This window comes from Nelumbo lutea, chromosome 2 (assembly GCF_056320005.1).
Source record: "Nelumbo lutea isolate HS-2025 chromosome 2, American lotus-T2T, whole genome shotgun sequence".
Classification (NCBI taxonomy): Eukaryota; Viridiplantae; Streptophyta; class Magnoliopsida; order Proteales; family Nelumbonaceae; genus Nelumbo; species Nelumbo lutea.
Window position 1 is genome coordinate 46,908,408 of NC_142685.1, and position 20,356 is coordinate 46,928,763.

The 20,356-nt window shown below is 37.3% G+C and overlaps 2 protein-coding genes and 1 pseudogene across 9 annotated transcripts in view; all 3 read left to right on the plus strand.

The window, feature by feature from the left end:
* The first annotated feature begins 2,419 nt into the window (after window positions 1–2,419).
* Window positions 2,420–9,005, plus strand: LOC148870395 (uncharacterized). 8 transcript variants are annotated; one of them, XR_016107723.1, is made up of 6 exons: window positions 2,494–2,883; window positions 3,223–3,480; window positions 6,163–6,218; window positions 6,518–6,587; window positions 8,022–8,383; window positions 8,489–9,005. XR_016107723.1 is itself a non-coding variant. In XM_088972220.1 (5 exons), exons 2-4 carry the CDS (start codon window positions 3,253–3,255, stop codon window positions 6,537–6,539), a joined length of 306 nt encoding a protein of 101 aa, XP_088828346.1. In that variant the 5' UTR covers window positions 2,494–2,883; window positions 3,127–3,252; the 3' UTR covers window positions 6,540–6,587; window positions 8,022–9,005. The 8 variants fall into 8 exon arrangements, 3 of the variants coding, with proteins under 3 accessions (XP_088828346.1, XP_088828345.1, XP_088828347.1); XR_016107724.1 differs by having other exon boundaries at window positions 8,022–8,379; XR_016107725.1 differs by lacking the exon at window positions 6,163–6,218 and having other exon boundaries at window positions 2,420–2,883.
* A 331-nt stretch (window positions 9,006–9,336) lies between these two features.
* LOC148870396 (glycosyltransferase BC10-like) lies at window positions 9,337–10,097 on the plus strand (annotated as a pseudogene).
* A 6,643-nt stretch (window positions 10,098–16,740) lies between these two features.
* LOC148870397 (clathrin heavy chain 2-like) overlaps window positions 16,741–20,356 on the plus strand; it is a 29,681-nt gene continuing 26,065 nt past the window's right edge. Inside the window, exons 1-2 of the mRNA XM_088969417.1 lie at window positions 16,741–17,210; window positions 17,753–17,957. Of these exons, the coding sequence (XP_088825543.1) occupies window positions 17,166–17,210; window positions 17,753–17,957 (250 nt within the window). The 5' untranslated portion in view covers window positions 16,741–17,165. The remainder of the gene's footprint in view (window positions 17,211–17,752; window positions 17,958–20,356) is intronic.

Sequence of the window (20,356 nt, forward strand, 5' to 3'; positions counted from 1 at the left end):
TCCTGATTCAACCATGTAGTGCTATAAAGATAAAATGAAGTTCAAATGGCTAACACAAGTAGAGGTGTAAAATGGGTCGGGCCGCCCTCCCCTAGGATAACTTGGGGAGTTGGCTTGGCATGGCCCACAGCCCAGACCCGTACAGGCTCGTGCTGTGTCATGGGCCAGGTCAGGCTGGGCATCGGACCAAAGTTACTTATTTAAAAAAATTGATAAAAATTTTAAAATTTTAATTTTATATGAATTTTGATATATAAAATTACTTATATATACAATAATTAAATAAATTAATATAATAAAATTAAAAAAAATATTTATTTTATTAAAATAAAATAATTAAATAAATTTTAATTTTATATCCAACAAGACTCAAGTACTTGTGAGCAGGCTCCGTCCAGGTGGAGGTAGTGGAGTTGATGTATTGTGCAACGAAAAGGGCAGCAATGAGCAGGCAGTGATCCATTCCCGTGTAGCAGCAATGGTGATGACCGAATTGGAGTCGTAGGAAGAGTTCTAGTGACAGGCGATTCCCAACAACGACAAATATCAGGATGGAACCAAGGCAGTGATGGTAATAACTGGGCTTCTGCTTGTTCTTCACCCCAAGGTCGGTTGTAGCATCATTAGGATTCCAATCTCCCATCATCGCAGATAATAAAATCCCTAAACTGGCTGCAAAAGAATACTTGTTAGTGGTTCCACCTCTAATGAGACCCACCTGACCTGACCCTTGTTAGAATACTCTACAAAGGAAAAAGTTTCGAGTTTTCTGGGTTGAATTTGCAGTTTAACATTGGATCAAACAAAGCAGAAAAATGATACTGCTAACAAAGAATTTCAACATACATAAAAGAATATCTGAACCCTTCCCAAAAAAAATCAAAGAATAAGATCAATCTAGACTCCAAATAACAAATGGAACTGTAAATAATTTCAACTTAGAACAAAAGAATCCTGTATGAAGCTATGTTTGTTGCTTGAGCTAACTCTAACTGCAATGGAAGAAAGAAAGAATGAGTTAAAAATTTCAGCTAGAGAAAGAGAAAGAATTGGAATTCTACCCCCCTTCTGCATGGCATTCATGGAAGAAGATTAAGATGACTCCCATGATCAACTCGGTACCTAAGATAAAGAGGAGCTTCCTGCAACATCAAGAGATGCCCACGCAGAAACAATGTACAGAGGCTGCTCTAGCCACCTGAGAGTAAGCCCAGCTCCTTCCCCTTGCTTCTCAACGCTGTACTTGTCACCAGCATACATCTTCAACAGCATTCGGCTCTGAAGCAGCTCTCTGTCTCCAGTCCCCACATATCAAAACCCCCCATGTTCCATCAACCCCCTCCACTTCGCGAAGCTCTCGTGTGTCTCTAACCTATTCATTGCCTTCACAAGAAACTATGTTTCTAATTTCCTTGTCATACATCTCCTCTGCTTTGATTCTAACCAAGCTATCTAATGGCAGAGCAGAATCAATTGCATCAAATATGGAAGAGTAGTATCACAGAGAATTACAAACCCTCGCTTCCAAATTGGCTTCATTGTGCAGAGCTCGCATTCTGTGCACCCGCGAATGAGAGGCGAACACGTGTTAACCATGAATTAACGGAAGTTTTCCCCGTTAGCTGGTTGAACCGGCTATTGTTGGAACACCTTTTGGAAGAAGAAGAAGGAGAGGAGGAAAGAAGGGGCGGATCCGGAGCCCCTGTTTTTGTTCCAAAAATAGAAAAAAGTAGAAGGGGCTCCGCCCCTGTTTTTTGCTCCAGAAGAAGAAGAAGAAGAAGAAGAAGAAGAAGAAGAAGAAGAGGAGGAGGAGGAGGAGGAGGAGGAAAGAAGGGGCGGAGCCCCTGTTTTTGTTCCAAAAAAAATTAAAAAGAAGGGGCAGAGCCCTGTTTGTTGTTCCAGAAGAAGAAGAAGAAGAAGAGCATGCCTTATACGTTGCCGCCGCCGGAGCTCTGTCATTGTCGATTCTCCGCCGAAGCTCTGTGCCGCCAATGGACAAGGGTTACTTTGTTGTACGGACAAGGGTTTTAAGAGATTCGCGGCAAGACCACGGCAAACAGATGAAACTCCGACGAAGATTACTGGTGAGAAAGTCAGATTCCTCACCAGAGGAAGACATTTTCTTTTCCGGTAACGATTAAAATCATTTTTGGATTAGTTAGGTTTTAAGAGAATGGCAATAAAAAGAAAATTTTAAACGTTTAGTGGGGTATTTTGATGATTTAACGTTTTCCATTATCTGCTTTAACAGTCAAAGGGGCATTTGTCGCAACATAAATGTTTAGGGGGTCTATCGAAAAAAAGAAAGTATTAGGGGTCTTTCTCACTAACCCTATAATATAGGAGAGTGTGAGCAATCCAAGTGAGAAAAAAATAGTTCATTACATGAAAGACACGTATCTGAAAAAAATAATTCATTGGATGACACGACACGTGTCCATAATTCTGCATCCCCTTCTCGACTTTCCTCTCTTTCCTTCTTCGATACCCTCTATCTTCCCGTTGCCTCCCTCTCTTTCTCTCTTCTTTGTTCTTCTCAAATTTGTTAGTTCTTCTCTATCATGGGTTCTTTTTGATTGTTTTCTTTTCTTTTTGTTGGTTGGCAGGTGTTGCAGTGGCTTCCTTTTCTGACGGAGATGGCTTCGTATCTAATGCATGGTGAGGGTTTGTAGTTCGTCTGTTGGTTGTTCCCTTATTGGCACTGTGGTTACTGTGGTTCATGGTGCCGATGGTGACACATAGAGAGAGAGAGAGAGAGGGGGGGGAAGGGGAGAAAATAAAGGTCATGGAAGCATCACTGGATAGGGTTTCTACTCCTCTTCGCTCCTCTCCAATCAAATTGGCAAGACAACACCAACGAAAGATTCTTCAAGCTTCTTTGAGGTAAGTCGTAGCCCTAAAGTTTCTACATTTCTTTTGTCTCTCTTCCAAATGTGTATGAGAAACATTTATCCGCTTAGGGATTTTTATTTTTTCAAATTTTCTACTTATTGGTGCCATGGAGGCCTTCCAAGGTTCCTATCTGAGTTGTGATCCCTAATTACACCTCAAATGCATTGAAGTTAATGTAAACCACGACTCTAGTGTTTCAATTGCTACTCAATACCTTCTGTTGTTTGTGTCCAGGGATTCCATTTTCCTGTGATCTGAAGTCACGGCTCTTTCTTTGAGCTTTTTCAAATTTATTCCTTCATTTGGACTAACTGTTTTGCAACATTGTAGAGTTGAACTAGTAGTGAAGCTACTACTATAATGGATTCTTGTTGTGAAACCTTGAATCCCAATGCCCATCCCATGCAAGTTAGGAAAGAGCTTATTACATATGGAAATAATGCTCTTCGGGGAGAGGCTCGGGGAATTTTGAGGAATGGGGTAATGCGTACCAAGTTGGCGAAGAGTTTGAGAGCTGATAATGGAGGTAGAAAAATCAAAACTGATGTTGCTTTCTCTGTTCTTAAGGATGTCAATAACGACATTGTGGTAAGTAATGCAGTACATAGCTCATTTCCTTCTCCAATAAACTAATTAAATACGTGTTTATTTTCTTCATATTTATCACTATTACCCAAAAAAATAGGTCACTTTCAAATTCTAGAATAGCTAAATTCTTCATTTTATGTCCAAGTTGAAAATAAAATTGGTATTGATTTTCATGGATCATTTTTAGGGTTGCAATTTTTTGTGATATATATGTTCAAATTGCCAAAAAAATGTGATAAGTTAAAGGTTCCTTTCTACTCAAATTATTTTCTCTGAATATGCTCTCATCCTTTCATTTATGTTTCGACTTTAGAGCGAGACCACCCAAGCACCACTATTTGGGAATGCAGAAGGCAGACCCAAAGAATGTTGCTTATAGGCTGACCATGTGAGCCCCACCTCGGAAAGACAGAAGCAACTGCACTTTAACCCTCCTAAACGGGCACATAAGAACAATCCTGGGTCAAGGTCAGTCTGGATACAAAATGTAAGGCCATGCCTAAAAACTTGCAGGCCAGATGGGATGAGTTTCTCCACCATGTTTGGGATGACAACCATTAGTTTTTAAAATTTGTTGTCATTTTAAACACAATAGATGGATGCAGATTAAATTTAAATTCATGATATCAGATTTCATATCTGATGTGTGGTTCATTGTGACACTAGCAAGTGCACTAGCCGTTCAAGTAATAAAGTAGTGAGTGAAGTATCGTTCCCACGAGGATTTAGGAAACAATTACCAATACTAAATTGAACATTTCTTATCTGATCAACAAATAAATCAAAACTCTAATGAAAGCTAAGAAATCCTAAATTAAAATCTATCTAAATCATTGGCCCAATTGCCTTCAATTCAGGTTAGAAGAGTAAGCAGTAAATGTCAATCTCAGAATTCAGCAATCTATCAATTTGGATCATTCGAATGAATCATGATTGAGCCTTGGTTTGATGAAACCCCAAGGTCATGAACAGCCTCTCTCAAGCGCATGTTCATCCTATGCATGAGTGACGGTTCTTCTATCTCTAGCAAGAATCTAATCCCCATGCATGCATTTCTTCAAACACTTCTAAGGCATCAATTCAAATCTGAATTGATCACCAACTGAATTGTGCAAGTTATCTCTAACCTTGCACTCAATTCAGTTCTTGAATAGTAGATCTGAATTCCTAGAGTCTCTCTCAAGCACTCTAGGAATTCCAAGCTGTAGATTAATTCGCCCAATCTGAAATTTGCAGATCTGAATTCTCTTTCAAGCAATTCAGATCTTGCAATCTCAGATCTGAGAATTCAGATCTGAGTTTTGAAGGTTAGTTGGCCGAATTGATCTGCAATCACACCCTTATTCAAGAAACTTCAAGTACAATGCATGATCATTTGAATGAATCAAAAAGAATTAGATTGCTGAACTGAAATTTTACAAGCTGAAATACATCAAGGAAGAATGGAAACAAGGAGAAAGAAGAAAGAACATATAACTAAGAAACTGAATTCAAATCAAAAGAGAATGAAACTACAAATGATTTATTACAAAAAATCTTTGAATCACAATCCCTCAATTCGAACTCACCTTCTTCTTCTAGCTTGCTTGTCTTGAACTTCCTTCAGCCCTTCTTCTTCTTCTTACTTGCGCCTAGCCTTCTTCTCTTCTCTTCTCTCAAGGTGGCTGAACCTCTAAGAGTGGGAGAGCCTTTCTCTCAAGCAATTGAACAACTTTCTCCCCTCCTAGAGGCCTCCTTATATAGTTTTTCAAGGGGGCTCTTGCCCCTTCTTGAAGCCTCTAGAATGGGGTGTATTACACCCCTCATGAACCTTCTAGAGTGCTCCCTCCTTCTCTTCAAGAAACATCTAGGAGTTGCCGCCCCTAGCTCCCTTTGGGCTGCTATTTGGGCTACATCTTAGCTTGCTTTTGAGCTCATGTGGGCTACACTCTAGGCTGTTATTTGGGCTAAAAATGGGCCTTCCTTGCTGGGCCGAATTCTACTCATAGCTAGGCTTTATTTTCTTGGGTTTTCTCAAGGAATTCACTTGCTCTTTTTGGGCCGAAGTGCTCTCTCTTGCTTCCATGACCGGGCTGGACTGAAATTGGTCTTTTTGAACATTCTTTTCTTGCCTTTTTCCTTCCTTTTCTTGGATTGATTATCCCTGAACTTATTCTTAGCATTAAGCTAAATTAAGGCAAAAATTAATAAAACCGGCATAAAAATCCATGCTAAAATCCTCAAAAATTATAGATAAATTGTAAGTTCATCAATATCAGATTCGGATCTAAAGGTTTGGTAATTGGACCTTAGATGGGGATGTAGCTGGGTCAAATCTGTTTACATCCTTCCGTTGGATATGAGCACTTTCTTCCTACTACTTCTTTTCTTCTTGCTTTCAGTGACCCAATAACGTGATAGGTTTGGCTCCAACTTCGAGTGCTTAGTCTGATTTGTCTCTTTCATCATATGGGTTGGTAGAGGTTTAGGTGTTGGTTTGTGGTTTGCTTGAGGCCTAATGGGCCCTCTCTACCTCAGCAACAGGTATTACATATTATTAATTTAAGGGGGATTAAGGGTAATTGGGATTTCATGAAAGTAAAAACTCTACATACACTCTTAAAAGCATATGCATCCAATTGCACATTGGGAACATCTCTTTGTGAATTTTATATACTTGCAAATTTGGTTTACCATTTTCAGAAGTATGTTGATACAAATGCTGATATTACAGTTCCATGTATACTAATGGATGATAGGTATGTTAAGTGAACTTTCTATCCTTATTATAGGTGGGTGCTTTGAGGCATTTTTCTCTTATGGTCCATGTACAACAAGGATGTGTACAATGGGAATGAACAAAAAGTGTTTGGTTTGTCATTTGTATACAATATACTATTATCATTTTGAGTATCACCTCATGGTATTATGTTTATTTCTTTCATTTGAATGCATATGCATTCATAAGGGTGTATTTACACGTAGATGCATGATAAATTGACAAAGTCCAACAAGTTATGATGTATTTTATTTTCTTTTTTCATGTTAACATATGCAGAAACATTTGTATGGAAACATGATGTTACTTTGAAGAGTAATTGCAAAGTTTGTTGGTGAAACGCTGAAGAGTAAGTGATGTGTGATGTCCTTTAAGTAACTCCTGTCCTTGTAAGACATGTATCTTTTTTTGGTAATAGTAAGACATGTATCCATTCTATACCGCTTAGACTTTTTGATATTTTTTTATCACTTTGGTATTTTTTATGTTGGAATAACGTTGGATTATTCATGGTTAGCTTATTAAAAATTGTATCCATGTTATGGGAATCAAAGAACTATTGTCCGGTCCAATTTACTTTATTACAAGCCAAAGCTATGTACAAATCATCACAAGTCTCTCATGGGGAAGAGTTGAACATAGTGTTTGTAATAGAAAAATTCATTTAGTTTTTTTAATCACTTCTATTTTTTCTTCATTTTTTACTCTCAATTATTCGATATTTACTTGCCTATGCCGAGCACAAGCACCCCTCGCTAGTTTTACATTATTTTGTATGTATTTGTATTATACATATTTGTATTTGCACTATTACCAAATGTACCTTTGTCCATGCAAATGCAAAGTTGGTTTAGTTTTGCCTTAATAAATTTCTTACCAGACTATTTTTAGTTGTAATGGGTGCAAATGTAAATCCGAGATTGAAATATATGTTTTTAACATTTATCAACTTTGAATGCAAAATATACATTTTTTATTATGCAAACATTCCTTGAAATCTATGAACATTGCTACTTTAAATATATAAATACATTCTTACCAAACACCATTAAAACTTAAATAGATTGCATATATGCATTGAGTTGGCATTTGCACTTTTTTCAAACAGAGCCTTAGGCTGTGTGCAATGTAATTCTATTTGCACTAGTACAAATGCACAGGAGTGTAAATGAAAAGAATGCAAATTCTGGTCTAATTCTAGTCTACCTGAAAAGAATGCCGTTCATATGCTCTAGGTCTTATTTTAGTTCATTTATACTTCAATCAAACAAAACAAGGTAAATTTTGAAACAAAACAAGAAAAAAATTGCACCCAAATCATTTGCACTCTACCATAGTTTTGCATTAGTACAATTAGATTTGCACTACAACCAAATGCAGCAGGGAAATCTATGCTTCTAGAAAGACATGATAGGGAAGAGCCTTGACTAATCAAAACCCTCCATGAACTTGATAAATAATCATGTTTGGATACAAGTTTTCTAGCATCATAATCGAATTCTTCTTTCTTATTTTTTGGGTAAATTACTCTGTACTATGGGGTTTGTGACAAAGACCCCCTGTATTATGACCGTGAGACAAAGACCCCATTCCATTAGTTTTCTCTTGAAATCCAAGTTGCAATATTTTTTAATCTCTATACTACCCTTATGATAACTATTCAGACTATTAGGCTGTATTTGTTTGAACTGTAAATTCAAATTTTATAGCAACCGATTTAGTAATTGGTGGAAATTAACCAGTTGATTTTGAAAATTTACACCTACTTTGTTTGGTTGTAAAGGTGTAAATTGGGTGAGATGGTGTAGAATACACTCTATTGAGGAGGAGGGAAGCGGGGGAAGAAGAATAAAAAAAAAATGAAGAGGAGAAAGACGAGTCGGTACTACTCGAGGAGGCTGGCGATGGCGAGCCTCCAAAGCAACTCCAGGTGACTAAGAAACCCGTGTTCGACAGTCTCTCTCTAAGTTGCTCACTCCATCAACTCTGGTGCTCAAGACTATTGTTGACAGTTCAAGGCTAAACAACCTAGTTTCGTATTCACATTTTTTGTGAATATGAAAACTGTTTGTTGTACCGGAAATGACAAAGACGGGGAGCAATCGCCATGCCAGAAGCAGAGATGATTCTGAGTCATCCTTGTAGGTTGGTTGTTCTTGGGTAGAATGAACATCAAGTCAGTGCTTCAATCTCCCTTTTGTACTTGTTCTTGCTTCTTTGCTCCCTAATGACACGAACATGCTCCTTCAGTTCCGCTCTCAGACTGATGCACATGGGATCCTCCGTACCAACTGGGCCATCGACAACGCCTGCTCCGCTTTGTTGCGAGGTGTTCGATGCATTCACATTATTGCTCGAGGAGGCTGGCGATGGCAAGGGTACGTTATTGGGCCTGTCCGGTGTTACATGGGCGCAAACAAATACTGGTCGGGGAATACCTTCGCTTGGGCTAGATTTGCACATGCGTACAGAGGAAGCACAAAGAGAAGCTACCGATTATGAAAGGTATTCCCCTGTTCTGGGTCCTCTCCGATTCTCCCTTCGGAGGTGGGTTCAGATCTGCCGCTGCAACTAGTTGTAGCGGTGGTGACGGAAAGAGAAAAAAAAGGGGGGGAAGAAGAAGAGAGAAGGAGAAGAGAGAGATAGAGAGCGAGAGAAGGAGAAGAAGAGAGAGAAGGAGAAGAGAGATGTAATAAATACATCGAAATCGATTATCGATGTAATTCAATGGTAACATTAATTTTACATCGATTACATATTTACCAAATGCTTGCAAAATCGAACCGGGGTGTAAAATTTACCCAGGTTTGATTTTATACCTCTACCAAACGCAGTCTTTAAGAGAAAAACATTGTTAAAGTGACACCCACCAAAAGGCACGATTGGAAAAGCAATTCATTATACACCAAACCCCACTTTACCCAATACCCACCCCCTCTCTTGTCTCTCACTCTCACCAAACCCCACTTTACCCAAGCATAAGAAAAGATGCTATCTTTAAGGCCCTTTTCTCTTTTTTGCGCTGTTCTTCCATGCCTACCTATTGAATTCATCTTCATAGTTACCAACCCCACCAACAGCAGCAGCAGCACCGATGACGCTGGTGCCACCACCACTACGGCAATTATATTCGCAAAATCCAGGTAAGGAATATCGTTCCATCCACAAGCAACATTAAGCGAAGCAAGAACAGCGGAATCAAAAGCAAAATTGTCAGTAGACCGCTACCGCCGCCAGCAGTTATTTCAGAAGACGACGAATCTCTATTCCGCATCGCCGGCCAAGTAAACCGAAACCCATCACCCATTGGAGCAACAAAGAAATTAGCATTTATGTACCTGACTACTACGGATCTCCCATTCGCTTCACTATGGGAGCGCTTCTTCCTTCCAAATCAAATCCAACAGTAGGACAATAGAACGAAGCTCTTCAACATCTACATCCACGCCGACCCATCTTCTCACTACGACCAACCATTCTCCAACATCTCCTCCGGGTGCACCATCCCCTCCAAACCCACCCAACCATTTACTCCATCTCTTGTCTCCGCGGTTCGTCGCTTCCTCGCTCACGCCCTTCTGCACGCCCCCTCCAATGCCATGTTCTCTCTCCTCTCCCCCTCCTGCATCCCCCTCAGTTCCTTTGGCTTCACATACATAACCCTCATTGGATCCGATAAGAGCTTCATCGAGATCCTCAAAGACGAACCAGGCTTCTGAGGTTTCGCCGAAGCTGATCCTCTCGCTCAGACAAGCTAGGCCTAGATACGGTGGTGATGGCAACTCGACTGGCAATGCTCTGACTAGTCCGTCGAAACGGCATGACCCTTTTCTTTTTGCTCGGAAATTCTCGCCGGATTCTTTACAGCCGGCGACGTCATCTTCCGAGACTAAAAAAGTGACTAACTAGTAAGTTTGGTTGCAGGATTTTATACATAGAAAAGAAATACAAAAACATGCAAGTGTAATTGTGTAAACCCCTTTCTTTGTCTTTATTCTCTGAGTTCTTTTTAGTTTTTATTAACACTTTTAACTCAGAGTCAACTGCTCCTGTTGTTCGACATCGGGGAAGATGAACAGTATTTTTCTTTGGAATATTAATGATAAGGGTTGTATGGAAATTAAAACGGCGCATTTACAATCTTTATCCCAAAATAAAGTACAAGGAGTCATTGTCACAGACCCCATAGTGCAGGGGTCTTTATAATATACCCTTTTTTTATTATTAATTTTTTGTCAACAAAAAAGGTATCCATGTTTTTTTTTCTTAGCGTTATTTGCAAGTTTGGATTCCTAGACGAAATAGGGTTTTACGATGTCATTATATATGCATGAAAAAACTTGGAAAATTCAAATCTCATATGACCAGGACTAGTCTCATACTTGATCCAATATGTTACTTTCAGTTCGTGTAGTCTTAGAGTCTCCTACTTAATCCAAATAATCAACTTCCTCTTTATTTTTATATAAATAACCAATCTATCTCAACTGTTCTTTTTGTTTTTGTTTTTTTTCCTTGTTTTCGGTGGATTGTTATAGATCATAGATCCTAATGTATACTTGTTTTGGGGATGCTTCTAGCTTTAGATGACGTTAATCATATTTGTTATATAGGATCCTTATGGATATCATTTTTCCATGGCTGAAACAAACAATGGATTTAAAAGAAGAAAAGTTGGAGCATTGGCATTATAGGTGTAATTTCAAGATATTTGAACACTTTTTTATCAGTTATCTTATACTCTAGAGAAGCATTTTCCCCTTTTTTTTTCTCCATTTTGAACTCTACTGGTTGAAAATTGAAATAGTAAGAGAAAGAGATGGACTTTTTCATTTTTCTTATGTAAGCGTAATTTTGTCTATAAAAAATTAAAAATTAGATTTTCTTCCTGCTAACGGGTTTTAACATTAGAGTCGAGAGATTTCTATACATCAAATCATTACATGTGCGAGTGGGGGTGATATTCCAAACGTCCTCCCATTCTATTTTTAATATATTAAAATTTCAAAACAAATAAAAAATAGGAATTCCGACTTTTGACTTCCAATTCCCGTTACAGAGCTGGATATCACTAGGGCTGTTCATAAGAAGGCCCAACCCGACCAACCCGAACCGACCCAATTCAAGTTGGTCGGGTTTTCATCAGCACCGGTCAGTTTCAGGTTGGGCAAAATCATAAATCGATATATCGGGTCGGTTTCGATTTTCTTATGTAAAAACCGAAACCGACCCAAACCAAACCAAACTAATTAGTTTTCTAGTTCGGTAGTTCCTAGTTTTCTATTTAACTAGTCTTTTACTAGAACTATAACAGTCCTATCTTCTAATTCTTAACTAAATTGTATCTATCCTAATTTCTATAGTCTTTTACATCAAATAGGCAACCCATTAGGCAATTACAATTAGAATTAGGTGTTCTTCTAGTTCTAGGCCTCTCTATTATTTTTGTACAGGAACAAAACCGAAACCGACCCAACCCAACTCAAACAGATCAAGTCAGTTTTGCCTATCAGTGGGTTGGTTTCAATTTCCACCTCATGTAACCCGACCAGGTCGGATCAGTTGGAAAAACCCCTATAAACCGACCCAACCTGACCCGTAAACAGCGCTCTAGGCAGAAAAACCTGAAATATAAGCTCTGACTTGTAAGAATTGAATGCCTAAAACTGACCTAAGACACTCTTTCTAAATTGTACTTCCTTCCACCCATATGATTATGTCGGCTCAAACTCTCCCGTCTGAACCCAACTTCATGTATTGATCATTGATGACGTCGTAGGCACATGTATATAAATATATGTAATATTTGGGTCAGTAGACATTAAGTACATACCCAAACTTCCATTAAAAAATATCATATAGCTTGGTTCTTTGTTCCCTGTGGTGACATCTTGCACTCGAAATATACTTGTGGAGGATCCGACTCGGCAAGAGCAAACAAACCTTCTTAGTAACAACAAGTGATAGAACACTATTCCAATTGTTAATCGTTTTAAAAGTCTGAGAGTCGTCTCAGCTTCCAGCATTCAATTTTGGAAGTTGGAAGTCGGAATTCTTATTGGTGGTTTTTTCTAATTAGTTTCAATTCTGTAAATTCTTATTTTTTATTTGAACTAAATAGGATAAAGAAACTCTAATCCATATTTTTATTTGTTTTAAAATTTTAATATATTAAAGGTAGAATCAGATGATGTTTAAAACGTCTGTTACTCCCATTGGCACATGTGAAATTTGAGCATGAGAGAATGCTAGTGTGGCACTCTATGATTTGATGTACAGGAATCTCTTCATGAAGGATTGTGCAGGAGATTCAAACTCTTAACATTATTTTAAAAATGTAACAAATTTTGTCAATTGAAGATTTCCTCATTTATTTCTTACATAGTTGTAGAGCGGAGACCTATTTTTTAGGGGGGAGGACCCACCAATATACTTGGCTCCACCCTTATGTATTCACCATACTCTAAGCAATTATTTTTACTTTTTAAAACTCATAATTTAAAAGATATATACGAGGTCAAAAATATTGGATGTTTTAGGCAGTGTTTAGCATCGATGCCATTTTTTGAGAAAATGACACCACATAAGCGCCACATCAGAAAAAATGGTGCTTCAGAAACTGACCTCTTGTTTGGTACTATTTTTCCAAAAAAAATGAAGAAAAAAAAAGTTGCTCCAAACCACATCTTGGAAATCAAGAAAGTATGGTCTAAAGAAATGTCAAATTCAATGTTTTCTCAAAAAACAGCCTGTTGCTACCAATAGTGTAATGATATGGCATCAATATGACACCATCTTGAATGTTGGATAATATAGACCAATGATCAAAATGGTTCTACAACACTGGTACCAAACAAAACCAATTTTATTTTCCCATAAAACTACCTATGTGGTAGCACCACTTCCAAACAAAAAATAAGCATCATTTTCTCGTAAAACAATGCTTACAACTCAGACATGCATAAAACAGTGATGTATTCCCAGCACCAATGCCAAACACCTACTTAGTTTTAAGATAGGGTAAGTTAAAAGTTGCCACCCTATACTTAGGGGTGGTGGCATTTAGTCACGTGAGCTTTGTTTTGTGATGCCCTCAAACTTTTGGATTTCAGCACTTTGCCCCTATTCATTTTACCATGTTGGGTGAAAGTAAAACTACTAAATTGCCTATATGAGAAATTGATGAACTGAGAGAGAAGGTTGCCAAAACAACAATTTTTTAAGGCAATTCTTTTGGAATGGGTTATTGTGCTTCTAAACCCTCATCGAAGAAGAAATGTGGTTTACCATCAACGATATGGAAACATGTAGCTCAACTCAAAAGAGAGATTATGCTTTGGAATGTCTACTTTCATAATTTTGTTAGTTTTTTTTTTTTATTTTTTATTTTTGACCCATTGAATCTCAAGAGGGTAGTTTTATATTTTTACCTTCATCATCAAGAGTAAAGATTACATGCTGAAATCCAAAAAGCTTAGGGGGTCTTTGTCATAACACAAAGTTCAAGGGGCCTAAGTGCTACTATCCTTGAAGAAATGGTGGAAGTCTGTAATTTATCTTATAGGTGCATTCTTTTTTTTTTTTTATGGGGGAAGTTAGTCAATGGAATTTCGGTTCCCATTGACCAAGATACCAATGTTCTTTTTTCAGATTTATGTGGGGTTTATGGAAATGTACCATTTACCATAGGTCTTCTACTTGGGTCAAGTTGGCCCAAACCAAACCCGAAAAAAGTTAGGTTTGATTGGTTTAGGCTGATGCTCAAGTTAGGGTTAGGGTTGACCCTTTGGGCAACCCGACCTAACTTGAACTCGACTCTATAATACATCTTATATATATAATATCTCATACATTGATTTATTTAGATGCATGATAGTTGTATAGCCCCCACCACATAGTATTATGAATTTCTTTTAAGATAATCACTTCACTTAATCATAATTAGAAAGCCTAAAACCTTGATAACATATTTTATGTTTTTTTGAGTATTTTATTCTTCATCTCCTATCTTGCCACCCATAAAAAGATCTATCATAATCATAACTCACAATAAACTATAGTCATTTCAAGCACTTATTTTTCTGAATGTAGTACTAAATGAACCAATAAAAACTTCAACAAACAAATACTAATGAAACATAGGATTAGTATATGTAGTAAAAATTGAGAAGTTCTATGAGATTTTGATGGATAGAAAGAAGGTTGGGTTGGGCCCAACTTGAGCCCAGTCCAACCCAAAGTTTTGGGTTAGGGTTGAAGGAATTTAATTAGGGTTAGGGTTGGGTTGGGGGCTTATAACTTAGAGTTGGCCTCAACCCAACCTAACCCGGTCTGACTTGCAACCCTAATTAACCAAGGTAAGTGATACCCACCTCCTAGGTGGGTAAGTAACTTTCCCACCTGGGGGGAGGTTGCCAACACTTAAATGGGACAAAAATTGCCCTTTTTAATAATGGTTTTTATAGATAAAACAACAAGTTTTGTTATTTAATTGAGAAACAAAAGAACATGGGTAAATGCACTTACCTAGGGAAGTATTTCCTTATAAACACTTACTTGAATAGGTAATTTCCTGAAAATTGAACGCAACCTTAGGTCCGTATGTTTTTTGGATTTTGAGAGGGGGAAAGTTGGTAAATGGGATTTTGTTTCCAATTGACCACAAAACCCATGCTCTTTTCTTTAAGTTCCATTCGCTTTTTAGTAAGTTACTTACCTAGGTAAGTTTTTCTTGGGAAACACTTATCAAGGTAAAGTGCAGTTACCCATGTTCTTTTATTTCTCAGGTAAATAAGACAATGACCATTTTAGCCATAGAAATCCATTATTAAAAGGGGCATTTTTGTCACATTCAAGTGTTGGCAACTTTCCCTCTATGTGGAAAAGTTATTTACCCACCTAAGAGATGGGTATCACTTTTCTGGGCAAGTGATACCCAAGAAAAAATACTTTCTCTGATCCCCGCATAAAACTGAAAAAAGAACATGGAATTCTTGGTCAATGGGAACCAAAATCCCATTGACCAACTTTCCTCCCTCTCCAAATCCAAAAAAAGAGCGCCCTTAGATTTTTGTGGGATCCACAAAAAAATTATTTTCCTTAGGTATCATTTACTTGGGTAAATGATATTCATCTCCTAGGTGAGTAAGTAGCTTTTCCACATGGGGGGAAATTACCACACTTGGATGGGACAAAATTGTCTATTTTAATAATGACTTTACGGCTAAAATGGTCATTGTCTTATTTACTTAGAAAATAAGAGAAACATGGATAAATGCACCTACTCAGATAAATAACTTACCGAAAAGCGAACGTGGCCTTAAGATATTATTGTAATGTCTAAATATAATATTTTTTATTACATCAATGCAGGTTTTGTAATGTCTAAATATAATTTTTGTTATTACATCAATGCATGTTTTTAGTAAATTGTATGTAAATTACATAAACATATATGTTTAGAATCTAAAGAGTAGATTTCATTTTACCCTAAAATTGGAATTAAATTTTAAAAGATGAAATCTCTTGGCATATTTAAAGTTGTTTGTCATATAATGGATTTAGATATGTAAAGTTTTATTAATTATAATTTACACCATCTCTTAAAGTCTTAAATATAGTGTTTTCAAACCATCACCGACCCAAGCGATTAGACCGTTTAGCATGGAAACCGTCCAAGCAACTAGTTCCATTTCACCCAAATTTGGCCATTGGCCAAAAAACCATTGATTTGGTCAACAAACTACTGACCTAGGCAGTCAAACCATTGTCTTGTTCAATGGTGTTGGCCATTTTTTTATTTTAATTATTTTATTTACTTTTAAGTTGAAACGGGTCGCCCATTCAAATTGGACAATTGAACCATTGACCTAGAAACCAATGGCCATAAAAGTTCTGGTTTCATATCAGTTTTTAAAATATTGCTTAAATGTTTCCTTTTTTTTTTTTTTAAGTGAGTGAAATCCAAGCTCACTTTGATTTAAATTTTATTGTTTAGTGAGGAAGGTAGAAGGGGTACAAATACAAATATGTATATTATAAATACAATGATTTAATAAAATTTTGCTTCGCTTTTAAGAATATAAATTTCACATCCCAATACTGATGCAAATGATAATGCCTCAGTGCGTCAACGCAAAATTTAAAACACCTTCTAGTCTTTGCATAACATGGGAGAAGCAAATGAAGTCGGTTTTAGTCCGTATAAGGCCTATTAGAACATTGTTTGAACAACCTTGCATCAACAACATCTTCATACTTCTATGCTTTATTTCATGGAGAGATATTCCCAATGCAAGGCTATAATGGTTGTTCAAGAGGGTTTTGCACTGACTGAATCCAATTTTAAAACAAAAATGAGTTTCCATCAATGCAACACCCGTTCAAACAATCTTTACAGCTTTTCATTGGGAATATCTTCCATAATTATTTACTTTTATTTAATAAGAGATATTCCCAATGCAAGCTACAAAAAGATATTGGAACGGTGTGAACACGAATTTGCACTGACGGAAATCGAACTCTTCGAAGCAAATAGGTCGCCGGCTGCACGAAACCACAAAAAAAAAAAAAAAAAAAAAAAAAAGGGCAAAAAGTCATATAATATATTGTCTACCGAACGATATAATATGAGGGAATTCCATGTACACCGCATTTAAATATAACTTAATGTCATTTTGACACTAACAAAGGGAGAGGAAAAATAAGCTACTTGCACAGTCTCTCGCTTATATTTCCTTCGGAAGTTCAGATCCATCTCTCTCTTTCTCTCTCTCTCTCTCCGGCTTGGAGAGCTAAAAAGGGTTTGTTGTTGCTTTGGATCTCCAAGGGATCAATCTCCAAACAGGTGTAGTTTTGAACCCTCGGTAGGGGGTTTCATCCTTTCGGCAATTCAGATTCCGTGTTTTGAAGCGTCGATCTGAGCACCATGGCTGCCGCAAGTGCTCCGATCACTATGAAAGAGGCATTGACGGTGAGTACTGTTTCGTTTGTTTGTCTCAAGAGTTTATCTTCTCGATTTTGTGGCTAATCTTAAATTTAAGCTGAATTTGTTAGAAAGGTGGGGTTTGGATTGATATACTGTTGTTTTTGATCATTAATGAGGTACCGAGTTTTATTTTCGATTTCGCTCTTTTTGTTTCTGTTTTCTTCTGCTGGCATTGACGAATCCAGGTTGCATTTATTTCTGTCAATCGAAATAAGCTTGCAATCAATTCATAAGAAGCCTATAGGTTATAGTTTCACTTGAAATTTTGTTCTACGAGTGTCTGGTGGATTTTTTACTTAGAGCTTAGGTAGATCTGGTATCTGTTCAGATCTGTAAGGCAGAAAATGGTGTCATCCATGAGTGCTGGATCTGCTTGTTGATATTTGAAAATTTTCACCTTTCCCATTATTTTGGGTTTTGGGATCTCCATGCATGATCTTCAGTTTGTTTTTCTTTTCAAATTTTGTGATCCGTAGAAGGTGAGGTGTGTTCTTCTAATTCTGTTGTTTGATCTGCTGTTCCTGCAGTTACCAAGTATAGGGATCAATCCTCAATTTATTACCTTCACACATGTTACAATGGAGTCGGACAAATACATATGTGTTCGTGAAACATCCCCTCAGAATAGTGTGGTTATCATTGACATGAGCATGCCTATGCAACCTTTAAGAAGGCCCATTACTGCTGATTCTGCTTTGATGAACCCAAATGCGAGAATACTTGCTCTCAAAGGTAAGATATTATTAGTGGAGTTAATTTTTTGATGCACGTTTTAAGTTTCTGATCTCATATTTGTGTTTCGAGTCAAAGACTCACTAGTGCATAAAGTTATTTCTAAGCTTTATTTCTTTTTACATATTCCTAATTATTTTAAGCAATACCATATATGCTTTTTTTTTTTTGTTAAATGCATGCTTGTTGCTTCAAGCAAACAAACATTTGCAATGACTTATGTGACGTGGTTGGGCAATGGTGTATAAAATCAAAGAAGAACTAGAGGAGTTCTTAGGTTTTCTTACTGTGGTAGTTTGCTGGTATTGAGTTGCTCCAAGCAAGGGGCTACGGCAAACAGTTAAGGTTGCACTCTTTCTTTGAAAAAGAAAGACTATCATTCGTTATCTCAATTCATCCTTTTTTTATGTTCTTCGAAATGAAGATTGTAAACTATATGTTCTATATCATTCTTTTTTTAATACTTAGTCTATATTAACTTGTATATGAGGGTGCATCAATAATTTATATTTGAAAATTTTGTGACCGACTAGTTGGCCTAAGGCACTGATTAAATCATTGCAACACATAGGGAGGGCAAATGGTTTGTCATAGTCTCACCACATTAACAACACTGCAAACCTGCCACTGAGAAGTGATATTTTTCACTTTTGCAGTGGAGAAAGCAACAAATGAATAAATTCTTTATTTAGGCTGCTAGTCCATTCCCCAATTTTCCGTCTTTTGGTTCATTTTGTTTGTTTCTTTTCCTTTCCACCTCTCTCTCTTGTAAAATTCATTACTTCTGTCGTGGCATGATAAGTTGGTGGTTCTATTTTCTATTTTTTGTTTGATAGGATGGAAAATAACCACTGTTATCTTTGTACTGTTGGATGGTTTGGTGCAAAGCTTGTGGGTTATTAGGCTTGACAATTCATTAAAACTTTTGGCTTTTTTTGATGGGCAACTCCATAACTATGGATATTTTGTTGTTCATTGATTAAAGAACAAATATGTATAAAGTGCCTTGCACTCTGTAAGTTGGGCCAGCTTCTGCTTCTTAATTCTCAGCCTACTACCAGAATTGCAAATTTCCCCCCATGGGAAGTCCGTTCCCAAGATATTTCTTCCCCGTGTGGTCCTTGTATTGCCAGTGTATGAACCATACCGTTGGCTGATCTGTGTGCCTATTGGAATTTTGCCCCCAGCTCCTCACCAAGTCTTCATACTTCTCTTATCTCTTTTCTGTAAGCCAACGCTTTGTTGCTTGAACCCCTACGAAAAATTGTGGCTTACCAGCCCAATTATCTCCTTTTGATGGATAGATTGGAAAAATGATCCATTTGGATTCTCTTACTGTTAAGGTGAAATTTTGGGAAGATTACAAGTTACTAGGCGTGATGGTAAATCAGAACTCATGACTTGTGAGTTAATTTGGCATGATTATAATGCCAAAATCATTGGTACCTTTAGGCGAGGGTGAGAGTAATTTGTTGTGTGACCAATCACTAGGCCTATTTAGCAAGGATAAGGCTCTTATGCCATGGTTTTATTCTAGCCTTCTAGGTTGACACATAGGCTTTTTTTATCCATCAACAAAATTAAATTGATTCATAGGAAAAAGCAATAAAACATTCTTGGTTGTCCATTTTCTTTTTATCAGAAACAGAGGTGATGCCTCTGGTGTCTAATTCATCAAAGAAACACTTGTTGAGTCGTGGTGGATGGTGGATGATACTTCTCTGTTTTTGAGGCTAAATGAGGTTGAGGCCTCTAGTAGTTTAGGAACTTGTATGGGGGGGGGCGGGTCCAATTTTGTTGTTAAAGGTAATAATCAGATACTTGACAAAGGTTTTATTCATAAAAGAGGAGTTATTGAACAATGCAAATGATACTTGGATACTTGTACAATCATGCCAAATACTTCAACTTTTAGTCAAATTTCATATTGGATGCTCTGTCCAACCATGTCCTTGCCAAGTCAGGGTAACATTGAACATTGCTAGTTTCATGGAACCCTTTGGAGGACGTTAATGATGAAGGTCAAAAGAAGGCGGATAGTTATGAAGTTAAGGACCAATCTATTGAACACCCAAATAGATGAAACTGTTGATTAACAGTTTGGTTGGAACATAGGTTTTAGGAGAAACTTTAGGGAGTCAGAAATTCAGCTGGTGGCCAATCTATTGAACACTTAGAAGGGATTTTCCTCAATCCTAGGTAAGAAGATAATTGTGTTTGGGAACTTCATCCCTCTAAAGTGTGTGGTGTAGGTTTATTGGTAAAATTCTAGTTTGAATAACTGATCAAAATTTCCCTGAAATTCGAACTCGAATCAAGCCTTGTGATTTAGAAGGCACGCCTTGGAACATAGGCCCGGGTCCAACCCTTTACAAAGGCATGTGCCTGATGTACCTTAG

Excerpts from the sequence above, each read along its gene's own strand:
- LOC148870395 (XM_088972220.1), top strand. The coding sequence starts at position 3,253 with ATGGATTCTTGTTGTGAAACCTTGAATCCCAATGCCCATCCCATGCAA. Across the intron at positions 3,481-6,162 it reads ATGTCAATAACGACATTGTG|AAGTATGTTGATACAAATGC; the intron begins GTAAGTAATGCA and ends TACCATTTTCAG. Across the intron at positions 6,219-6,517 it reads TGTATACTAATGGATGATAG|AAACATTTGTATGGAAACAT; the intron begins GTATGTTAAGTG and ends TAACATATGCAG.